At 44.7% G+C, this 24,319-nt stretch overlaps 2 protein-coding genes across 2 annotated transcripts in view; both read left to right on the top strand.

The window, feature by feature from the left end:
- The window catches only part of LRRC24 (leucine rich repeat containing 24), a 32,291-nt gene extending 24,868 nt beyond the window's left edge, over positions 1-7,423 (top strand). The window contains exons 2-5 of the mRNA XM_053467535.1: positions 4,473-4,650; positions 5,036-5,314; positions 5,438-5,606; positions 6,406-7,423. Coding sequence (XP_053323510.1) covers positions 4,473-4,650; positions 5,036-5,314; positions 5,438-5,606; positions 6,406-7,415 — 1,636 coding nt within the window. The 3' untranslated portion in view covers positions 7,416-7,423. The remainder of the gene's footprint in view (positions 1-4,472; positions 4,651-5,035; positions 5,315-5,437; positions 5,607-6,405) is intronic.
- Positions 7,424-17,673: 10,250 nt separating this feature from the next.
- LOC128497460 (uncharacterized) lies at positions 17,674-19,804 on the top strand. Its single transcript, XM_053467551.1, has 2 exons — positions 17,674-17,794; positions 18,489-19,804. Exon 2 carries the CDS (start codon positions 18,556-18,558, stop codon positions 19,729-19,731), a length of 1,176 nt encoding a protein of 391 aa, XP_053323526.1. The 5' UTR covers positions 17,674-17,794; positions 18,489-18,555; the 3' UTR covers positions 19,732-19,804.
- The last annotated feature ends 4,515 nt before the right edge of the window (positions 19,805-24,319 follow it).

The following is a 24,319-nucleotide window of genomic DNA, read 5'->3' as shown; positions in this document are numbered from 1 at the left end:
CCTTGTGATCTGCGCGACAACAGCTGTTGTGCGCCGGGGTTTGCTGTCAGATCCCGGCGCACAACACTGAAGCCGCGCCCACCGACCCGGTGACCCGGAAGAAGACAGAGAAGACAGAAGAACTGAAGAAGAGGAGCGAAGAGGAGGAAAAGGAGCTGTAAGGAGAAAAGAGGAAAGGTAGGAAAACATTCAGTGAGAGTGGATTGGTGTATATATGTGTGGATTGGTGTATATATGTGTGGATTGGTGTATATATGTGTGGATTGGTATATATGTGTTGATTAGTATATATGTGTTGATTAGTATATATGTGTGGATTGGTATATATGTGTGGATTGGTATACGTGTGGATTGGTATACGTGTGGATTGGTATACGTGTGGATTGGTATATATGTGTGGATTGGTATATATGTGTGGATTGGTATATATGTGTGGATTGGTATACGTGTGGATTGGTATACGTGTGGATTGGTATACGTGTGTGGATTGGTATATATGTGTGGATTGGTATATATGTGTGGATTGGTATATATGTGTGGATTGGTATACGTGTGGATTGGTATACGTGTGGATTGGTATACGTGTGTGGATTGGTATACGTGTGGATTGGTATGTGTGTGGATTGGTATATATGTGTGGATTGGTATATATGTGTGGATTGGTATACGTGTGGATTGGTATACGTGTGGATTGGTATACGTGTGGATTGGTATACGTGTGGATTGGTATGTGTGTGGATTGGTATATATGTGTGGATTGGTATATATGTGTGGATTGGTATATATGTGTGGATTGGTATAGGTGTGGATTAGTGGATTGGTATATATGTGTGGATTGGTATACGTGTGGATTGGTATATATGTGTGGATTGGTATATATGTGTGGATTGGTATAGGTGTGGATTGGTATAGGTGTGGATTAGTGGATTGGTGTATACGTGTGGATTGGTATATATGTGTGGATTGGTATATATGTGTGGATTGGTAAGTGTGTGAGAGTGATGGGTGTTATGCTGTACCATTTCCAATGTCTTTTTCATGATCTAATTATGCTCTAAAAGTACATCATAACTCCCATCACTCTATACTGTTCCATACAGTGGCAGAGCTGGGAGGCAGAGGCCTTGCACCCCCACCGCAGGACTCCTGAAAGGTAAGTGAACTTCAAAGAGGGAGAGGGTAGATAGTTAGGAGGGGGTAGTTGCGGCAGGCTTAAGGGGCTCTGCGTTAATGCGGCCATATAGGACCAGTCAGTCCAGTCCTGACTGGACCTATTTTAAGGTGGGGGCCTGGAGCTGCAGCTCAATCAGCCCCTAATTCAATCCTGCCCTGGCACAGGTGCGGTCGCTGTTGCTGCTTGCTCCGGCAACAAGGTAAGTAGGGTGAGGGAGGGGGGTGCAGTGAGAAGGGGCAGAGGGGAGTTAGATAGTGAGAAAGGGGGAGAGGGGATAGATAGATGCGGTACATATTGAGAAGTGGGGAAGGAGGTTACATAGTGAAAAGGGGGAACATAGTGAGAACGGGCAGATAAGATGAAGAGAGGGGCTAGTGTGAATGCGTATGAGAATGAATGAATAAATGTGTGGATGAATTGTGTGAATGCGTATGACAATGAATTCATGTGAGGATGAATTGCTTGAATGATTTGTGAGACTGCATTAATGAATGTGTTAATGATTTGTGTGAATGATTTAATGCAAAGATGGTACGGGTGGGCTTTAACAATAAATAAATAAATAAATATGGGCTGCTCAGGCTTAAATGCCCGGGCCTATTTTTTGTCCCAGTCCGGGCCTGCTGAATGACAATCAGTGATTGGATCATCCCATCGGTTGCTATAGTGATAAGTCCTCTTTGCGCCAATTCACTTTTCATACATAACTCCCATATTCCTGTGATGTCTTAGAACTCCGGAGCACTTGCTGAGATGGGATGGAAGGAAGTTTTACTTTACTGAGAGGGTGGTAGATAAGTGGAGCAGCCCCCCAGTAGAGGTGGTAGAGGTTAATACACTGGGTGAAATAAAGCCGGTCTGTTTAGTAAATCAGGCTCTGCGTCTCACGGGTTGGCAGAGGAGAGCAGAAGCCGATGCCGTAATTTTTAGGACTGACTGTCTTCACCCACTGAACAAATGTCTCCTCAGCCAAAAGTTGTTGTTTTTCCCCCCAAATCCAACATCCTGGCAGCAGCTTCATTCTCTGTGGAAGTCGGGGCCTCCGTTACTCAGACGACTGAATCATAACCTGGAGTTGGGATCCAGCGAGAATCTGGAGCGGGGGGGATTAGTGAACGATTCCGAGCGAAGAAATATCTTCTAATCTGACCCAAATATCTCCATATCCTGAGACTCCATGGAATGTTTCAGTGCATGCGCTGCCAGCCTCTACATGCGGGCAGGGGGCCTCTACACGCGGGCGGGGGGCCTCTACACGCGGACGGGGGGCTCTCTACACGCGGGCGGGGGGCCTCTACACGCGGACTGGGGAGGGCCCTCTACATTTACTGCACGTTGTTCATCAATGCAATATTTGGTTATAATATTAGTAATAAAAATATATATTATATGAGATGCTGCGGCATACATTCCACATGTCCCTGTTTGGCTTGGCCAGTCCCTCTACCAGATCCCTGTGCTCCCCCCCTTACCTCCCCGACGCTCCTCTTACTTCCCAGTGTCCTTTTTTTCACCTCATGCCCCTCTCTCCTCCCCTGATGCCCCTCTTTTCTAAGAGGTCAGAATGTTTGCTGGGTATGAGGGGATCGCAGGGTTCTACAGCCCTAAAAGCCCCGATAATGTGTATAGAAACAGCAGGAAACGGCTTTATAAATTAAACGGGGTAAATAAACCCCCATTATTCTCCTAAATGCCCCACTCAGTCACACAAATAACCCTCCCACTACCTCTAACCACGCCCACTAAACCATGAATTGCCAGCCCCCGAGGAGCTTATGGAAAGGATCAAACTATTATCATATAAATCCAGGGAGCTCAGGCCACAAGTATATAACAGCAGCGCCCGCCGTATCTATTGACTCTGCGGAGCGGGGCTGGTGATGCCAAGGTGTGTACAGGCGCGGGGGGGGGGGTTACACTGTTTTATCAAGAAAAGTTTGATTATAATCCACACCCACTCATCACATGAATATTTAAAAGGGCTGTCCCAGCTAAACCTGGACTGTTGGCAGCTATGACAACCCATTACTGCCAGACATCAGCGCATTCAAATCTTCTGCTGTCGCTCTGTAAACCCCACGTTCAGAAGCTGCGCCTGCGAGATATTTCTGAGGTACTTATTGCGCCTGCGAGATATTTCTGAGGTACTTATTGCGCATGCGAGATATGTATGGGGCACATATTGCGCGTGCAGCAGGTCGTGGCGTACCGGGGGTAATGAGCATACCAACCCGTGTAATATTACTATCTGCTGACACCAAGGGCATGAATTCCGGGGCAGATCGCAGAGCAGATGCCCCCGCTGCGGTGTCGGGCCGGCCACGGATTAACTCTTTGCCGTACAAACAGCCGACGCGGTTAATGAAGCTGACGGGACATGAATGTTACTGACGCCGCGATATGAACGGCTCCGTCGGGTTCGAGGCGCTCTGCAGTCATTCCGCGAGTCATCCCGTACGGCGCCGTCTCACAGAATCTTCTAGATTTCAGGCCGCGGGGATTTCATTAAAGCGACTGGCGGTGATCTGTCGCTGTCTGAAAGCGAACCTGTAATTATTAACCAATCTGTCAGATTATCGGGGGAAACGCGGGATGAGATTCTCCGGCTGCGTTTTGATAAATTACACCCAAAACTAACGCTGATGGCAATAAATCATCGGGATGCCTCTATATAACAGCCGGTGACAGTGGATCGGCCCCATCCGGCCCATCTAGTCGTGCGTTTTTCCCGATATAAAGACTCAAACCTTAATCAGTCGTTGGTCTCGTCTTAGATTCAGGAGCCGTATGTCTACCCCATGCATGTTTAATCCCCTCGCTGTATTACCCTCTACCACTTCTGCTGGGAGGCTGTTCCACTTATTTACCACCCTCTCAGTAAAGTAAAACTTCCTTCCATTCCATCTGTCTTTGACCCTCTAGATTTTGTCCTCTTGAATGAAGCCTTATCCAAAGAATCAAATCAAGACCCCAAATCATTCATCTCTACCCTCATTTAACAATAGAGGGCGCTAGTGATTAAGCACCGTTTTATAATGCAGGCTGGGGGCCCTAAAACATCCCATAGGCAATACCCTAGGTCCCCTTCGTAATGTCTAACGGGCGATGTGTTTGAAAGAGCAATGTTCCACATTCTATTGTAATAACAATCGCCGTTACATTCGAGTAGCGAGCCCCTCCGGAGGTGAGGAATGCTCTGCGTCGCCCCCGGGGCCGCGATGCTCGAGTTGTTCTTTTATTCTGGATAATTTCAGGCTCCCTCATTCTGAACGTCTTCATCTTTTCTGTTCCTCGGCAGCCCTTGTAAGATGGCCTCGCTGGACCAAATGTTGCTGATCATCGGCTTTCTCCTCCTGACCTTCCTGGTGCTCAGGAGCCACAGCTGTCCGGCTGAGTGCCGCTGCTACAGCATGACCGTGGAATGTGGATCCAAAGGGTTAAAGAGCATTCCACAGAACATCCACCCTTCCACTCAGGTACGTCAGCTCCGCGTCCACCGGGTTCACAAATCTTCCTTTCAGATGATGCTCTCCTCCGGCCATGACACTCATCACCAAATATTCCACCGATATTCCACCTGAATTCCGTACATAGTAGCTTTATGGAGACAGAAGGTTCCTTGGTTTTTAGGTACGAAGGGGGGAGAAATCCCGTCTGTTTATTTAAGAAGTTCAGAAGATCTTCTAGTTGTGGTTCCTGGAGACATCTAGACTTGGATACGATTTGGCAACGGATTAAAATAATATCGATGTTGCAATCTGTAGAAACTCCGGACTACCGGACTTCAGAAATGCTGACTCCAGGTCACATTGTAGAATTTAGATATTTCTAGAAATGTTTTTGTTTTGTTGTCCTTTCCAGACGATGTTTCTTCAGGATAACGCCATCACCCAGATCCAGCAGCAGGACCTCTCGCCGCTGTCCGGGCTGCAATACCTCTACATCCAGAACAACTCCATCTCTGGACTGGAAGCAGGAGCCTTCACCACGCAGCAGCATCTGGTGGAGCTGGCTCTCAACGGAAACCGCATTCATCTCATCAACAGCAGCATCTTCAAGGGTCTGGAGCACCTTAGGGTCCTTTACCTGGCGGGAAACCAAATCACGCGGCTTCTGGCGTACACATTCTCTAACTTGCAGGTAGACTTTCTTTTTATTTCTCCGCCCGGTAGATTTATGGTCCCGAGAGCCCGTGTTTAGTCCCCGGTGAAGGCAATTCAGTCGTTTTCTTGGTTGAAGACACCGACTTTGTGTTTGTTGCAGAGACTTCAGGAGCTGCATCTACAGGAGAACAGCATCGAGGTCCTCCAAGACCAGGCGTTTTCAGGGCTCTCCTCTCTTGCACTTTTGGACCTCAGTAGGAACAATCTACGCACCGTTAGCCGCTCGATCCTCCGGCCTCTGCTCAGTCTGCAGGTCCTGAGGCTGACAGGTGAGTATCTGCCGGTGGTCACTGTGAAGTCATTCCTTATGAAGCAGATTGAGACCCCCCTATTGTGGATGTTATGTACACTGACAAAAGCCTCTAAATTTCCCCCAATAAACCCCCTTTATCTGCAGACCTGGAGCCGCCGTCACTGTCAGTCATGTGATATTTTGGGTGACTTTCCCGGCTCAAACACCGCACCGAGCTGATGCTTTATGGCGATGCTAATGAAGTCCGTTGCTCCATAGACTTTTATTAGTCAGAGAGTCCAGCTGGTTGCTTAAGACTGAGGCATTCTATTGTTCCCCACAGGCAGTACGATAAGGAGTCGGGGGGGGGGTAGTAGATTGGGGTCAGATAACAGAGTGAGAACTTAAATGGCTGATATGCAGCTGCCTGAAAACATTATTTTTGGGGGCAAAAAAGTTTGTAAAAAGTGGTCTTTAGTCATAAGATCGCGTGACACGAGTGCATACAACGCAAAGTGTATTCATTTTATGGTTTTATTTAGGGCCATGAAAATTACAAAAATTGGACTAAAAACAGAAGCTATAAAGGAAAATACCACCTATGGCTGTGCTTTCCCCTAGAACCCCCGAAACGGAATAGTTACAGCGTTGGATTCTAAAGCTTATCTTAGTTTTACTGCCCCTTTATAGAGCGCACCCTGCCCCCCGCCAATCACAGGGAGAACAGAGCAATGAGGATCCATGTTAAGCTCAGCTCCACAATTACCCCTCCTAATTACCCGACCCAGGTTCCTCTACGATGTACTCCCTGAATTCCTTCCCTCCTGTCTTTGCAGAAAACCCGTGGAGATGTGACTGCGCGCTCCACTGGCTTCGGACCTGGATGAGAGAAGAAGGCCAAAGACTTCTCACCTCCCTGGACAAAAAAATCATCTGCTCCGAGCCGCCGAGGCTCTCGCACCAGAACCTGCTGGACATCTCCGGGAACAGCCTTGTCTGCATCCCTCCCGTGGTCCTTGTAGACCCCATGGAGATGACTGTCCGTCTAGGAGACGAGTTACGCGTCTCCTGTAGAGCTACGGGATATCCCCAACCGCTGGTGACCTGGAGAAAAGTGGCTCACGCTCGTACCGGCCCAACCAAGGTCAACGTGAAGTCCCCCAGCAGCAGAACCTTTGAGCTCAGCGAGAGGAGTGTTGGGGACCAGTTGGACTCGGATACCGGCAGCGGCATGCTGTTACTGAACAACATCACCATGTCCCACGCTGGAAAGTACGAATGCGTGGCCTCTAATGCTGGTGGAACCGCAAAGGTTTTGTTCCACCTGACGGTCAACCTGTCCAATCAGCAATCGCGCTCGTACACGTCTGTGGATATCAGTCAGGAGCCGCTATATGACATGGAGAGCATGGAATTCAACGCGTTGAGCATGGCAACTCAGACGACCATCGCCATTGGCATATCCTTACTGGCCCTCACCGCCCTGCTACTGCTCTTCATGATCTACCGGAAGCACCATAAGAGAAAAAAGGCCAAGAAGGAAGAGAACATGCTGTACGTGAATGACTACTCCGACGGGCCCACCACGTTTGCCCAGCTGGAAGAGTATCGGGACGAGGGCGGCCACGAGATGTTCGTCATAGACAGGAACAAGGCTCACTTTCCGACGTACAAAGACGCAGAAGGCCTCAGTAGTTTCTCCGGCCTCTCGGACCTAACAGAGCAGCTTCAGGACCAGGGAACCCAGACGTTGCAGGACGAAGCAGGGAGGCAGCAGATCAATGACATCTTTATTAACCAGGGCTTTCTCTTCCAGCAGCAAATTGCCTACGAAATACACTGTTAAAGGACCAATCACAAACAAAATAAATGGCGTGACGGGGAGGGGCTGTTGTGATTGACGCGGGGTGATGAACTTCAGATATTTCTTATGTTTTATAGACTTAATTGGTAAAAAAAATAAGAAAGCAAAGCCAGTCACTGCGCTCTCTGAAATTACGTTTCTGCTATAAAGGGCCGCGGTGTAACTGGGCTCCGGCGACTAAATGGCTGCCGTTTCTCAGGCGCACTTAGCGGAGTTTCAGAGCTGACATTCAAACCCCCAAGAAATGAGAAATCCCTCATCTTCTGCCAGTCTGATCCTCTCTTCTGGCTTTTCCGAGCTGTCACGCGGAAAGCATTTCCATATTGCTTTTTGACACCCGTAAGCAGCAGCGAGCGCAGCAAGCGGCGTCTCGGAGCGAGTACACAGAGAGCGCCTCGCAGCGCCTGTCACTTACGCTCCTCACAGCAAACAAGACGGGAAGGTTTTTTAATGTTCTCTCTCTCCCTGTTGTCTCGGGTTATGTAGCGAGCGGCAGTCAGGCTTCGGAACGTCAGCATCTGACAGCGAGAAAACGATCGCGCTAATGTCAGCGGGAAACAAAAAACGCCTTCCTCCTCGGCAATGTTTAAAAAAAATGTTTAGGTTTTTTGTTTTTTTAGTTTTTTTCTACACGTTCACAACTCTGTTAGGATTCATTTGTGAGGAACCGGGAGCTGGCGGATTCCCCGAGTGCATTCTGGGAGCACGTTCACGAATCCTGTTCTCTGATTGGCCCTTTAGTGAGCGCACTGGGGGACAGCAATGGCGCGAAATGACCAATAGGCTCGTTTCGTCTGCCCTTTTGTAATTATTAATTTAAGGAGTAGCATTAGTTAAATTTGGTAAAGAATATACGTTCATCGGCGAACTGAATTTTATTCGATTGCAAGCTTTTGGGACTAGGACGCTTCTTCAGGTTTGCCAATAAATGTAGAATCTTTGCCAAACTTTTGGTATTTTCACTTCTCTCCTGGTTTTCCTTTTTCCTTCCTTCACTGCACAGAAAGCTCCCAGTAAACCCGTTACGGCGGCGACTCGTTTACTTGGCGTTTAGCCTCCATTTTCTTTTGGATTTTTTTTTTATATATTTTATTTCGGATTTTTAAAATATATTTTATTTCAGATTTTATATATTTTATTTCGGATTTTTTTATGTATATTTTATTTCGGATTTTATATATTTTATTTTGTTTTTGTATATATTTTATTTCGGATTTTATATATTTAATTTCATTTTTTTTTGTATATTTTATTTCGGATTTTTTTAAAATATATTTTATTTCAGATTTTATTGTAATATATTTTATCTCGGGTTTTTTATCTATTTTATTTCGGATTTTATATATTTTATTTCTGATTTACGTTTAGAAGATGTCTGCCGGTGAACCCGCCTCGGCGCGCCGCATCCTGTTTACCCGACCCCGGTTAATTAGCAGAATTCTGTTTAGAACTCGATGTTTTATTAAATGATTAAAGATCTGAAACCCCCTCTATTTTCTCCCAAGAGGGTCCTGACCCCCCCCTGTAATGTGTCGGGAGACTGAGGACGGATGGCCGAGGAGTCCCGCCAGGAGCTGCGTCCGCGCCGTATCATGTGACCTCCCTGTGTACAGCGTTTTATTACTGACACGTTCACTTCGGAATAAAGAAATTAAGGCCATTTTTTTACTGAAAAACACAAAGTGTGTGGATTTTGTTTGGGGGGGGGCATCTTAGTTTTTAGGTTTTGAGAATCTAAACAAAGTGCTACCCCCAGCAGGGCTTCCTTACTAGAATGGCACCGGGTGGGAATGCACTGTGTGTGCGGTGTGCATGCGCTGCTCTGCTGCTCCGCAGTGAACGGGAGCGAGCTTCTGCAGAAATACCCATAATCCAACGCTTCGTTTATCAGTCGTGTGCCCGGCGGCCGCGCACGTCCGTCACATAAATCGCCTGTCACTGGGGCCGGCGTCTCGTACGCTTCTTACCGGCAGAAGATGTCCTGGCAAATGAGACTCCCTGTGTCAAAGCACAAGATGCTCCGGCCCCTGCTGCCGGTGTGCGGGGCCCCTGCTGCCGGTGTGCGGGGCCCCTGCTGCCGGTGTGCGGGGCCCTCACCATTTATCCTGTTCCCTCTCGAACACATCACGAGAAACTGGAAAACATCAAATATCCCTTAACTGCCCCGATCGGCGATAAGAGTTTTATTGGATACATTACAAGAGTCTTAACGGCAAGGATGATATCAACATTCCCGGGGGAACAAGTCACACGGCCAATGATTTAAGCAAATGAGGGAGAGCGGCTGCAGTTTAATGTTAGTAGAATGGGGGAGAGTGCGGCGCCTGCAGTTTAATGTTAGAGGAATGGGGGAGAGCGCGGTGGCTGCAGTTTAATGTTAGGAGAATGGGGGAGAGCGTGGCGGCTGCAGTTTAATGTTAGAAGAATAGGGGAGAGCGCGGCGGCTGCAGTTTAATGTTAGGAGAATGGGGGAGAGCGCGGCGGCTGCAGTTTAATGTTAGGAGAATGGGGGAGAGCGCGGCGGCTGCAGTTTAATGTTAAGAGAATGGAGGAGAGTGCGGCGGCTGCAGTTTAATGTTAGAAGAATGGGGGAGAGCGCGGCGGCTGCAGTTTAATGTTAGGGTAATGGGGGAGAGCACGGCGGCTGCAGTTTAATGTTAGAAGAATGGGGGAGAGTGCCGTGGATGCAGTTTAATGTTAGGGGAATGGGGGAGAGCGCGGCGGCTGCAGTTTAATGTTAGTGGAATGGGGGAGAGCGTGGCGGCTGCAGTTTAATGTTAGAGGAATGGGGGAGAGCACAGTGGCTGCAGTTTAATGTTAGAGGAATGGGGGAGAGCGCGGCGGCTGCAGTTTAATGTTAGGAGAATGGGGGAGAGCGCGGCGGCTGCAGTTTAATGTTAGAGGAATGGGGGAGAGCGCGGCGGCTGCAGTTTAATGTTGGTAAAAATCCCGAGGCAGGATATAGAATTGAGGCCGCTGTTCTGTTTACTTGGGGGAAAATACTTCGGAGGACTTATTGGTAAGTACGTTTATTTCAAAGGAATAACAGGCACACTAGATGTGTTCTATAGTTTAGTAGCGGTGATCCTGGGCTCTGTATTTGATTCAGCAACGCTATGGAATATGTTGGTGCTTTTACAGAGAGCAGACGGTGACTCTGTGGGAGATAATCCCTGCATCCATGCGCGGTGCGATGATCTCGGTCGCTGTCTGTATCCCGCGCAGCAGACAGATGGGGCTCTCTTGTTGTTCTCGTCAACAATTAGAGCTCTTTGATCTTTAATGATGGCAGCAGTTACCGCGTGTAACGGGTGATCACGCACCGTTCAGCTTAAAAGCCCGGCGGCGCAGGCGGTGCATCAAACACACGCAGCAAGGGGGGGCATTTAATTACCTGCAAGGAACTTCATTATATTTAAAGGGACATGCATACCACCCAACAGTCCTAGTGTTTATGGCACATTCCCGAAGGGGAGCCGAGCTGATCTTAAGTGGTGTCGCAGCAGGCTTGTAACGTGGTTTTGTTTTAGGACATCCTGGCAAGGGTTGCACTTGAAGTCCATGAGCGCATGGGGCATCAGTGGGCCAGCAGGGAACCTGAACCTGCGCAACCACGAGTGACGCCTCAAGTGGGGCGACATTGAATATTCTGTTATAGAACCCACTCATCTTCTGCTAGCGCCGCCCGACCTCACGGGGTCCCTCTAAAGAGTGTCAGCCCCACTCTGCGTCAGAGCATTCAAAAGACTAAAGCCCCACGGAGGGGCAGGAGGGCTCGGTGTGGTAGCTCTTGAGCGCCGTATGCAGGCAGGAATGTGCTCGGACTCGGTATATTAATCACGATTCCCGCCGTCCGCCCCGGATCTGCCCCCCAGCTGCCGGGAATCCGCCGGCCACTTGAGAAAAGAGACATCGTCTGAAAAACATCTTCTCTACGAGACATTAGTGTGATTTACGTCCCGACACCCTGCGAGTTCTCCGACACATTCACTGCTCCTCCCAGCCGTCACGTAACGCTGTCCACGGGGCCACGGGATGGGAATCTCAGACGCATTGTGTCGCCGAACATCTGGGCCGCCCCTCATCTGCCTGCAGTGCGCGTGAATTACGTGTTCATTCATACGCGATGTGACAGGTTCCAGCCGTCAGCGCGACTTCTCCTTTCCATTATAAAGTATGAGGGGATCGCAGGGTTCTACGGCCCTAAAGCCTCCTTAATGTGTATAGAAACAGCTTTATACATTAAACGGGGTAAATAAACCTCATTATTCTTCTTCTAAATACCCCCCTCAGTTACACAAATACCCTACAATAGAAACATAGAACCCACCGGCAGATCGGCCCCACCTGGCTCGTCTAGTCACCCGTTTCTCCTTCTTTAAAGACTCAAACCTTAATCAGTCGTTGGTCTCGTCTTAGATTCAGGAGCCGTATGTCTATCCCATGCATGTTTAATACCCTCACTGTATTACCCTCTACCACTTCTGCTGGGAGGCTGTTCTACTTATCTACCACCCTCTCAGTAAAGTAAAACTTCCTCCCACCTGTCTCCGACCCTCTAGTGTTAGATTCCGGTCTCTTGTTGTAACTTTTCTCCTTCTTTGAAATAAATTCCCTCCCTTCCTCTCCTCTCCCCCAAGCCAGATATACTGAGATCTCTCCATCTTTCCTGTAAATCATTCCCCATTTCATTCGCCTCCTCTGAACTCTCCCCAACGTGTCAATATCCCTCGGGAAATGAGGTCTCCAGCACTGTAGCTACTACTCTAGGTGAAGTCTAATAATCCGTGCTCGGCGTGTGCTTTTCGTGTGCTCAGCGTGTGCGCTGACACTCCACTAAACATAACACTTTATAATTAGAGGTTTAGCACAAACTCACCACCCCCATTTAAATTATTATTGACTATATCGCCATCATACTCCGCAGCGCTGTACAATGTGTGTTATTATTATTTATATATCGCCATCATACTCCGCAGCGCTGTACAATGTGTGTTATTATTATTATTTATATATCGCCGTCATACTCCGCAGCGCTGTACAATGTGTGTTATTATTATTATTTATATATCGCCGTCATACTCCGCAGCGCTGTACAATGTGTTATTATTATTTATATATCGCCGTCATACTCCGCAGCGCTGTACAATGTGTGTTATTATTATTTATATATCGCCATCATACTCCGCAGCGCTGTACAATGTGTGTTATTATTTATATATCGCCGTCATACTCCGCAGCGCTGTACAATGTGTGTTATTATTATTATTTATATATCGCCGTCATACTCCGCAGCGCTGTACAATGTGTGTTATTATTATTTATATATCGCCGTCATACTCCGCAGCGCTGTACAATGTGTGTTATTATTATTTATATATCGCCGTCATACTCCGCAGCGCTGTACAATGTGTGTTATTATTATTTATATATCGCTGTCATACTCCGCAGCGCTGTACAATGTGTGTTATTATTATTTATATATCGCCGTCATACTCCGCAGCGCTGTACAATGTGTGTTATTATTATTTATATATCGCCATCATACTCTGCAGCGCTGTACAATGTGTGTTATTATTATTATTTATATATTGCCGTCATACTCCGCAGCGCTGTACAATGTGTTATTATTATTTATATATCGCTGCCATACTCCGCAGCGCTGTACAATGTGTGTTATTATTATTATTTATATATCGCCGTCATACTCCGCAGCGCTGTACAATGTGTGTTATTATTATTTATATATCGCCGTCATACTCCGCAGCGCTGTACAATGTGTGTTATTATTATTTATATATCGCCGTCATACTCCGCAGCGCTGTACAATGTGTGTTATTATTATTTATATATCGCCGTCATACTCCGCAGCGCTGTACAATGTGTTATTATTATTATTTATATATCGCCGTCATACTCCGCAGCGCTGTACAATGTGTGTTATTATTATTTATATATCGCCGTCATACTCCGCAGCGCTGTACAATGTGTTATTATTATTATTTATATATCGCCGTCATACTCCGCAGCGCTGTACAATGTGTGTTATTATTATTATTTATATATCGCCGTCATACTCCGCAGCGCTGTACAATGTGTGTTATTATTATTTATATATCACCGTCATACTCCGCAGCGCTGTACAATGTGTGTTATTATTATTTATATATCGCTGTCATACTCCGCAGCGCTGTACAATGTGTGTTATTATTATTATTTATATATCGCCGTCATACTCCGCAGCGCTGTACAATGTGTGTTATTATTATTATTTATATATCGCCGTCATACTCCGCAGCGCTGTACAATGTGTGTTATTATTATTTATATATCGCTGTCATACTCCGCAGCGCTGTACAATGTGTGTTATTATTATTTATATATCGCCGTCATACTCCGCAGCGCTGTACAATGTGTTATTATTATTTATATATCGCCGTCATACTCCGCAGCGCTGTACAATGTGTGTTATTATTATTTATATATCACCGTCATACTCCGCAGCGCTGTACAATGTGTGTTATTATCATTTATATATCGCCGTCATACTCCGCAGCGCTGTACAATGTGTGTTATTATTATTTATATATCGCCATCATATTCCGCAGCGCTGTACAATGTGTGTTATTATTATTATATATATCGCCATCATACTCTGCAGCGCTGTACAATGTGTGTTATTATTTATATATCGCCATCATACTCCGCAGCGCTGTACAATGTGTGTTATTATTTATATATCGCCATCATACTCCGCAGCGCTGTACAATGTGTGTTATTATTATTTATATATCGCCGTCATACTCCGCAGCGCTGTACAATGTGTTATTATTATTTATATATCACCGTCATACTCCGCAGCGCTGTACAATGTGTGTTATTATTATTTATATATCGCCGTCATACTCCGCAGCGCTGTACAATGTGTGTTATTATTATTTATATATCGCCATCATACTCCGCAGCGCTGTACAATGTGTGTTATTATTATTTATATATCGCCATCATACTCCGCAGCGCTGTACAATGTGTGTTATTATTATTTATATATCGCCATCATACTCTGCAGCGCTGTACAATGTGTGTTATTATTATTATTTATATATTGCCGTCATACTCCGCAGCGCTGTACAATGTGTTATTATTATTTATATATCGCCGCCATACTCCGCAGCGCTGTACAATGTGTGTTATTATTATTATTTATATATCGCCGTCATACTCCGCAGCGCTGTACAATGTGTGTTATTATTATTTATATATCGCCGTCATACTCCGCAGCGCTGTACAATGTGTGTTATTATTATTTATATATCGCCGTCATACTCCGCAGCGCTGTACAATGTGTGTTATTATTATTATTTATATATCGCCGTCATACTCCGCAGCGCTGTACAATGTGTGTTATTATTATTTATATATCGCCGTCATACTCCGCAGCGCTGTACAATGTGTGTTATTATTATTATTTATATATCGCCGTCATACTCCGCAGCGCTGTACAATGTGTGTTATTATTATTTATATATCGCCGTCATACTCCGCAGCGCTGTACAATGTGTTATTATTATTATTTATATATCGCCGTCATACTCCGCAGCGCTGTACAATGTGTGTTATTATTATTTATATATCGCCGTCATACTCCGCAGCGCTGTACAATGTGTTATTATTATTATTTATATATCGCCGTCATACTCCGCAGCGCTGTACAATGTGTGTTATTATTATTATTTATATATCGCCGTCATACTCCGCAGCGCTGTACAATGTGTGTTATTATTTATATATCGCCGTCATACTCCGCAGCGCTGTACAATGTGTGTTATTATTATTTATATATCGCTGTCATACTCCGCAGCGCTGTACAATGTGTGTTATTATTATTTATATATCGCTGTCATACTCCGCAGCGCTGTACAATGTGTGTTATTATTATTTATATATCGCTGTCATACTCCACAGCGCTGTACAATGTGTGTTATTATTATTTATATATCGCCGTCATACTCCGCAGCGCTGTACAATGTGTTATTATTATTATTTATATATCGCCGTCATACTCCGCAGCGCTGTACAATGTGTGTTATTATTATTTATATATCGCCGTCATACTCCGCAGCGCTGTACAATGTGTGTTATTATTATTTATATATCGCCGTCATACTCCGCAGTGCTGTACAATGTGTGTTATTATTTATATATCGCCCTCATACTCCGCAGCGCTGTACAATGTGTTATTATTATTTATATATCGCCCTCATACTCCGCAGCGCTGTACAATGTGTGTTATTATTTATATATCACCGTCATATTCCACAGCGCTGTACAATGTGTGTTGTTATTATTTATATATCGCCGTCATACTCTGCAGCGCTGTACAATGTGTGTTATTATTATTTATATATCGCCATCATACTCCGCAGCGCTGTACAATGTGTTATTATTATTATTTATATATCGCCGTCATACTCCGCAGCGCTGTACAATGTGTTATTATTATTTATATATCGCCGTCATACTCTGCAGCGCTGTACAATGTGTTATTATTATTATTTATATATCGCCGTCATACTCTGCAGCGCTGTACAATGTGTGTTATTATTATTTATATATCGCCGTCATACTCCACAGCGCTGTACAATGTGTTATTATTATTATTTATATATCGCCGTCATACTCCGCAGCGCTGTACAATGTGTGTTATTATTATTTATATATCGCCATCATACTCCGCAGCGCTGTACAATGTGTGTTATTATTATTATTTATATATCACTGTCATACTCCGCAGCGCTGTACAATGTGTTATTATTATTTATATATCGCCGTCATACTCCGCAGCGCTGTACAATGTGTGTTATTATTTATATATCGCCATCATACTCCGCAGCGCTGTACAATGTGTTATTATTATTTATATATCGCCGTCATACTCCGCAGCGCTGTACAATGTGTTATTATTATTTATATATCGCCGTCATACTCCGCAGCGCTGTACAATGTGTGTTATTATTATTTATATATCGCCGTCATACTCCGCAGCGCTGTACAATGTGTGTTATTATTATTTATATATCGGCATCATACTCCGCAGCGCTGTACAATGTGTGTTATTATTATTTATATATCGCCGTCATACTCCACAGCGCTGTACAATGTGTGTTATTATTATTTATATATCGCTGTCATACTCCGCAGCGCTGTACAATGTGTGTTATTATTATTTATATATCGCCATCATATTCCGCAGCGCTGTACAATGTGTGTTATTATTATTATTTATATATCGCCGTCATACTCCGCAGCGCTGTACAATGTGTGTTATTATTATTTATATATCGCCGTCATACTCCGCAGCGCTGTACAATGTGTTTTTATTATTATTTATATATCGCCATCATACCCCGCAGCGCTGTACAATGTGTGTTATTATTATTTATATATCGCCGTCATACTCCGCAGCGCTGTACAATGTGTGTTATTATTTATATATCGCCGTCATACTCCGCAGCGCTGTACAATGTGTGTTATTATTATTTATATATCGCCGTCATACTCCGCAGCGCTGTACAATGTGTTATTATTATTATTTATATATCACCGTCATACTCCGCAGCGCTGTACAATGTGTGTTATTATTTATATATCGCCGTCATACTCCGCAGCGCTGTACAATGTGTGTTATTATTATTTATATATCGCCGTCATACTCCGCAGCGCTGTACAATGTGTGTTATTATTATTTATATATCGGCGTCATACTCCGCAGCGCTGTACAATGTGTGTTATTATTATTTATATATCGCCGTCATACTCCGCAGCGCTGTACAATGTGTGTTATTATTATTTATATATCGCCGTCATACTCCGCAGCGCTGTACAATGTGTGTTGTTATTTATATATCGGCATCATACTCCTCAGCGCTGTACAAACTGATTCTTTGTTAAGCAAATCCCTCCAAAGGTGAGATTTATATGTAACTGAATGGAAGTCACCTCAGGAGAAAACAAACAAACACAGAACCTCGCAAACCGCTTTCAGCGCAAGAAAACACATCCGCGCCCGCTCGCATTACTGAATATTACTCAATACACAGGGTGTATCAAGATGGAGGGCAAAGTACTTCCTGTACCGTCGACCCACTTCCTGGAGTACAATCATGGCGGCTATTCTGCTTTCCACGAACAACTTTATTGTTCCAAACTTTATTGAGAAGCTGACACAATGAACACGGAAGAAGATGGCAGGACTGAGAGGAACCGATGCGATAGGGCCGAACCTGTGAGTGTCCAGGTACCCACCGAGGGGGGAATCATTAATGTGACGGACAGACCTGGCTGCTCCAGAGACACAAGAGGTAAATAATAATAATAATATTACATTATATTCGCAATTAGCAGGTTAGGGGGTGTGTGTATAATATAATATCCAGGCTAGGGGGTGTGTATAATAATGTAATATGCAGGTTAGGAGGGTATAACTAATAATATAATATCCAGGCTAGGGGGTGTGTATAATAATGTAATATGCAGGTTAGGAGGGTATAACTAATAATATAATATCCAGTTTAGGGGTTGTGTGTATGATATGTAATATGCAGGTTAGGAGGGTATAACTAATAATATAATATCCAGTTTAGGGTTGTGTGTGTATGATATATAATATGCAGGTTAGGGGGTGTGTATAATAATGTAATATGCAGGTTAGGAGGGTATATAATAATATAATATCCAGGTTAGGGGTTGTGTGTGTATGATATATAATATGCAGGTTAGGAGGGTAAATATATAATATAATATCCAGGTTAGGGGTTGTGTGTAATAATGTAATATGCAGGTTAGGAGGGTATATATAATAATATAATATCCAGGTTAGGGGTTGTGTGTTTATGATATATAATATGCAGGTTGATAGAGGGGCTTAAACTGTTTTTTATTTAATTTTTGTGATAACTTTATTTGTAAAATTGCGTAGAGACAAACATCTGTGCTCTTTGGGTTATACGCCTCTGATCTAAGGGTTATTTCGTGACGTTCTTGGTGTCTCTGTAGGTGCACGCTTTGGGGAGAACGTTCCCTCTGTGCCGAGGTATGTAACGTTCACGCGGATGAGGTGAAAATGTATCGCGAGAGAAAACTCCAAAGGCAGGATCCTCCCGGTATTCCCGGGCCCGTGTCAGAGACCGGCGGCCAGCCTTCTAGCGATGCGTCCTCTGCTCCAAGAAGCTCAAAGACTAAATCTCATTTCCCGTTCAGCCTGCTGCCCCTGGACTGCCAGATTCACATCTTCTCGTTTCTCTCCGAGGTGGAGAAATGCACGGCCGCTTTGGTTTGCGCGCACTGGAGCAAGCTCATGCGCACCCCTCAGCTTTGGAGGGTGGCTGACTTCATGAGGCTTGGCGCTTTCCATTCGGGAATGGACGGGGTGCTGGTATCCGTCAGAGAGTTTGAGAGGTGGAAGGAGTGGGTGCACCAGTATGCTTTTCACTTGACCTCCCGTGGCGCCAGCCTGCTGGTCCTCCGTGCCAGCTTTGATCTGGGGGACCAAAGAACCAAGTGGGCCGACTTCCTCCTTCAATTTCTGGACAGTGTTCACTGCGGAGAACTTCGAGAGTTGGAGCTGAACTGGACACTTACGCATCTGGAGCCGCTGGATTTCTATCCTCCCGGCAGCATGGCGCAAATATGCCTTGCAAAGACAGACCAGTTCAACAGTTTCCAGACGCTCTTCGAGCGGTTGACCCGCACCTCGCCCAAACTGAGCCGCATGAAGCTTCCCTTCGACTGGTCCGAGCATTCGGTCTTCCTCCTCACCCACTTCCAGCATCTGAGCACTCTAGAGCTCAACTACTTCTGGGTGTTTAAAGGAGTCCAACCCGAGACCATGAAAGAACTTACAAGGTCCCTTCCCAAGTTAAAGACTTTGATCCTTCAGATTCTGGTCCCGGTGAAGGATCTTGGAGTCTCCTACCCTCTGGAATCCAAGTCTTTGGAGTTTTTGGACGTCTCTCAGAGTCGAGGACTCGTCTTTAGCCATCTAGATTTACCTTCTTTGAAGGAGCTTAGGATAAAGAAGACTATTAGAGGGATCATTCTGAATCGCAGGACCCGGGTGGCCCTGCAGAGTCGGTGGTCCTGTTTGTATGATCTCCTAAAATCGGGGACCCCTAAACTTCAAGTTTTTAACTCCCACAGATTGTTGCCAAACTGGTCAACCCAGAGTTACCTGGAGCTCAGCGAGGTTCTGCTGCAGTCCTGTTACTGCATCCATCACACAGATACTTGGCTCCTCTGATTACCGCTCCCTGGATATTTTGTACAGCCCGCGATACGAAGGAGCCATCGAGCGCTTTTAGTAAAACAAGAAACGTTCTAATTGCGTGGGGCATTTTTTTGTTTAAATTAACAAAAGGTTAAAAAAAGGCAACTCGCTTAAAGTTTTCTCTAATTCTACAACATTCATAATGAGGTTTTACATTTTTGGCAACAAATAGATAAAAAAGGTTGTTTCGCACCCAATGATCGAGATACGTTAAGCAGCCGAGTGGATTAAACAGAAGCGCCCGGGACGTGTGGCATTCAGGCCCTGTCTTCGTGCCCCTGGGTGGCCTGCTGTGGAAAGCCCCCGTGGATTTATTTGCCCTTGTGGTGTCCGGAGGTCCTCTTTATAGATATCTTTATTTTTATATTTTATTTACGGTTTTTGGCTGTGATGTCACCACAGGGAACAAATCTTAATACATTTCGGAGTCCGTTTTGCTTGGGCTTCTGTCTTATTTAACGCCACTCGCCGCTGCCTGTACTGAAAGCAAGGAGCACGGATGCCTACCTGAGATTGGCTGCTGCTGCTGCTTTTAGTAGGAAAGCTACTGCGCATGTGCAATGGAGTCCATGCAATGCAAACCCCAATGTATATTACAAAAAAAATAATGCAATTATAGTGACGACTTCCATTAATTCGGGGCCCTTTTTATGTTTCAGTCCTTAAGGGGGCGCTATATTTTGGAGGGGTTGGCAATATCTGCTGCTGATTATTTTTACCAGAAATATAAAAAAAAAAGCCGTGTAATTCCCTCCCTTATAACGGATCTTTTAATGTAATGGGTCGGGATCAGATACGCATCGGAGAAACGCTCCTTTATTAAAACGCGCCCAGTCTCTCTCTTACTGTCGTGTGTTTCTTGCATAGAAGACATTACAGGAAGAGGTTAATGCTTTTCATACGCTCTGTTTGCTTTGGAGATAATGGATCGGATCGGATCAGGGCCGTGTACAGTAAGGGAAGGACATCGAGCTGAATAATCTTCACCCCTGAGGGGCTCCCAGCTCAATAAACTCCACATTTTACCCCGTTATTTTACTTCCCATGAACTAGCTGAATCCACTGAGCACTCCAGGCCTAATTTTGTAAGACGTCTGTCATTTAACTCCGCCCCCCAGCTTCCTGTTCTGAAAGCGGGGAGCATACTTCAGTATGCTTCTTGCACATGTTCAGATCAGATCAAGGCTTTGAAAGCAATGGAAGTAGCGGCAGCCAATTACACGTATGCTAACTGAACACTGGTGTTTTGATAGTGTACACACGATTGGCTGCTGCTTCAGTGATTTTAACAGGTGGCAGCGTTACATGAGGGCTTCGTGTTTCCTAAACCGCCTTTTTCTGCTTTATTTAGTATTGTTTTTAGTGATTGTTTATTCATCGTCACTGGAATATTTCACATACATTTTTTTTAATCAGAGTTCCAAAAGATTTCTGCTGTTTTATGAGCCAGAGCCGTTCTCACTTTTTTTAAGAGAATCTCTGGAGGAAATTAAATCAAATGATGAACGATAATTTAGTCTACAAGACTCAGCTTAAACCCCATTTACCAAACAGGCCAAATCCGCACCTAGATTATTTTATTTTAGTTAAACGAAAAGATTTTAAGGTGACTGCAGGTGAACTCGTCGGATTATATCCGGTACTTACTGCCTTAGCTGAGGTTTGTGCTTCTAGGCTGGTTCTGTTACCCCACATTTTATTTACCCCCATGGGCAAGGACTGTAAAGCCGAAGTCTTGTGATAAACATCTAAATGCAAAAAAACCAAAAAAAAACGAGGACGTCCACAAAAAAAATAAGAAATCATTTTAAGATACGACATGCGAGGCCTTTACACCCAGGACCCCCCAAAATACATGCAAAGCCAATCATTAAAACTGCAAGAAAACCTTTAATAATACGTCACAAAATACGCTGTTTAGACCAATAAAGGACTTCATCAGGGTGAAAAGAAATATTAGCAATAATACAACAATAAAAAAAACACGTTAAAAAAAGTAGGGATGCCGAGAAGGGCATTATCGACAAAATGCCGGAAAAAAACGGCTTATCTGTGCGCTGCTTGCACAGTGTGTGAGCAGCGTCTCTTTTACCAGCCAGGGGAAGCAGGAACCCAGCGTAGTCACGTGAATGCACGTCACATGAGTCTGCTCCATTCCTTCTTCCCCTGGGCGGGACAAGAGAAGTTGTTCGCACAGAAAAGCGAGCAACACAGAGGAAAGTAGCGGGGCCCCTGCGGAGCTCTACGAGCGAGAGATCTGCAGTTCAGGAAAGGGTGTGGGGGAGGGTGATTAAGGGAATGAATGAGTATCTGAATGATTAGTGTCTGTGATTGAATTAGTAAGTATATGAATGAATTAATGTTTGTGAATGTGTAAATGAGTGTGTGATAGAATGGATGTGTAAGTGGGGATGGCATGGGGAGGCTGCAAGTGATGTGCAGACCCCATACTCCTGGCAGCATCAATACACAAGGGGGGACAGCTAGCCAGGTTTCAGCATGTATTGGCTGCTTGTGCGTGATAGGAGTGTGATTGCTGTATTAAATATATATGATTGTTAACAGCAATCCCTCTCCTATCATGCCCAGGCATACCCAGATTCCAGCATGTACTGGTTGCCTGGGCATGATATGAGTGTGATCGCTGTTAATCATATGTATATATTAATATTCTTATTGATTTTTTTTGTCCAGTTTTGGTATGGTTAAGTTGTGTGGGGGGATCATTTTCGGCTTCGGCCAAGTGAATGCTGAGTTTTCGGTTTCGGTCCAGAATTTCCACTTCGGTGCATCCTAAAAAAAAAAAAGTGTAAATGGCAGCTTTTCCAGCACAATTGCCTGCCGGGACAAGATAAACGTTATGGTGGCAGCCGTACCGTGCGCGTTAACACAACAATATAAGTAAAGCAGTTAAAATGAAACGAAATAAATATTTATTGGTATGTATAGCGCCATCATATACCACAGCGCTGTATGATGGCAAAAATGGATTGCCATATCCATTGATAATTTGGTAAATATATATTTTTCACAATGTATGGTTGCTATAACAAAGGGTTCTCAAAACAGGTTACCACGGTGACCCAACAATGCCAATCGTTTAAAGAAATAGCATCTTATTACAAGAACACAACAAGGGTGCAATCATACGCATGAAAAAAATAAAACCCCTAGACAGGGAGGATCCATCGACCATATTGCAAATTGAACCCAATATCAAGAAGTTATTGTATAGGTCCTATAGAAGATGTATTGCTATGGCAACCTAAACAAGGTGGGTTATCATGGCAACCAAAGTGAGCGTTGAAAAGTACGTATGTGCGTGGGCTGAACCATTGTTTTCTAGAAAATACTGAAATGCAAAATAGGTAATATTATTTACCCGAATTCTCTGATACGCAGCAAAGTGGGTTTAATAAAGTGCGATGTAACTCCTCGGATGAATAAAATGTCTAAACATCGACTAATAAACCCCAAGTCAAAATATCCCATACTGTGCAGCGACTGCCGGAGGGAGGTTAAATGGTAAATTAATAAAAAGAATAAAAAAGGCTCCTCCCCCGAGGAGCGAGAGTTTTTTTTTCTTCTTCTTCTTTAGGAGAAACCATGATTTAACTTTCTAGGAGAACCAACTGGCGAGAGTGACGGAGGATGGCGAGAGGAGCAGAAACCAGTAAAAAAAATTATCTAAGATCTGGGAAGCCGGTTCAAAAACGAATCATTATTTAATCCAACATTGTATTCGGGATAAATATTCCCTGCTCTGTAAAGATGCTGAATGGATAAGAACGAGTTCAACGTCCGTTATCCTTACAGAAGAGACGTTATGCTGGGAATTATGGCAAAAAAACAAAACCATAATAATTATTAATTGTTTTATATAGCGCCATCAAATTCCGTAGCGCTGTACAAGGGGTAGACAGGACTTAACAAGTAGCATGTAACATAACAATTTGACTTACAGAAACACCACGTGAGGGGGGCCCTGCGCACAGGAGCTTACGATGTAGAGATTGTAAATTACGCTCTTGTGTTTAATCTCCGTTTGAGATATTAAACTCTTCTCTGTATGTAGCAGGACATTGGATCATGTGTGTCACGTGGCAGGTGATGGAGGTTTTCATACATGCCTTCTGTGATCATGAGAAGCACCCCAGGGTCAGCCCTCTATAATCTTATAAAAGATTTAAACTCTCACAGCTTAGTGAATAAAGCCCAATGTATGCTCTCGCTGCACAGGTGAGTTGAAGCCTACAGTAACCTGTTATAATGGCAGCCTGCAGGCCAAGAAAGGGCCAAGCGTCTCTCCAGAGCATCTCACATTGAAATCATCAGCACGGCATAAACGGCCTTTACTCACCGTATAGAAATATACTGCTGTTTCTTTAAGACGTTGGCGTAATAAGACAGATAATCGGATGCTAACGATAATCAGCCGAAATGTGCTCGTTAGTGAAGTCCTTGCTGTCGGGTGCCTTGGGCCACCGTGTGGTCGCCTGGGGCATCTGCTTTGACGTTACGGAGAACGGACATCGTGGAGTCTCCTGCCTCCCAGTGGACA

The sequence above is a fragment of the Spea bombifrons genome, chromosome 5, assembly GCF_027358695.1.
Source record: "Spea bombifrons isolate aSpeBom1 chromosome 5, aSpeBom1.2.pri, whole genome shotgun sequence".
NCBI classification, from domain to species: Eukaryota; Metazoa; Chordata; class Amphibia; order Anura; family Pelobatidae; genus Spea; species Spea bombifrons.
Note: the sequence above shows the minus strand (reverse complement) of the source record. Positions and strands in the feature narration are given on the sequence as shown.

Coding starts and splice junctions, on each gene's coding strand:
- LOC128497460 (XM_053467551.1), top strand. CDS start 18,556: ATGTATCGCGAGAGAAAACTCCAAAGGCAGGATCCTCCCGGTATTCCC.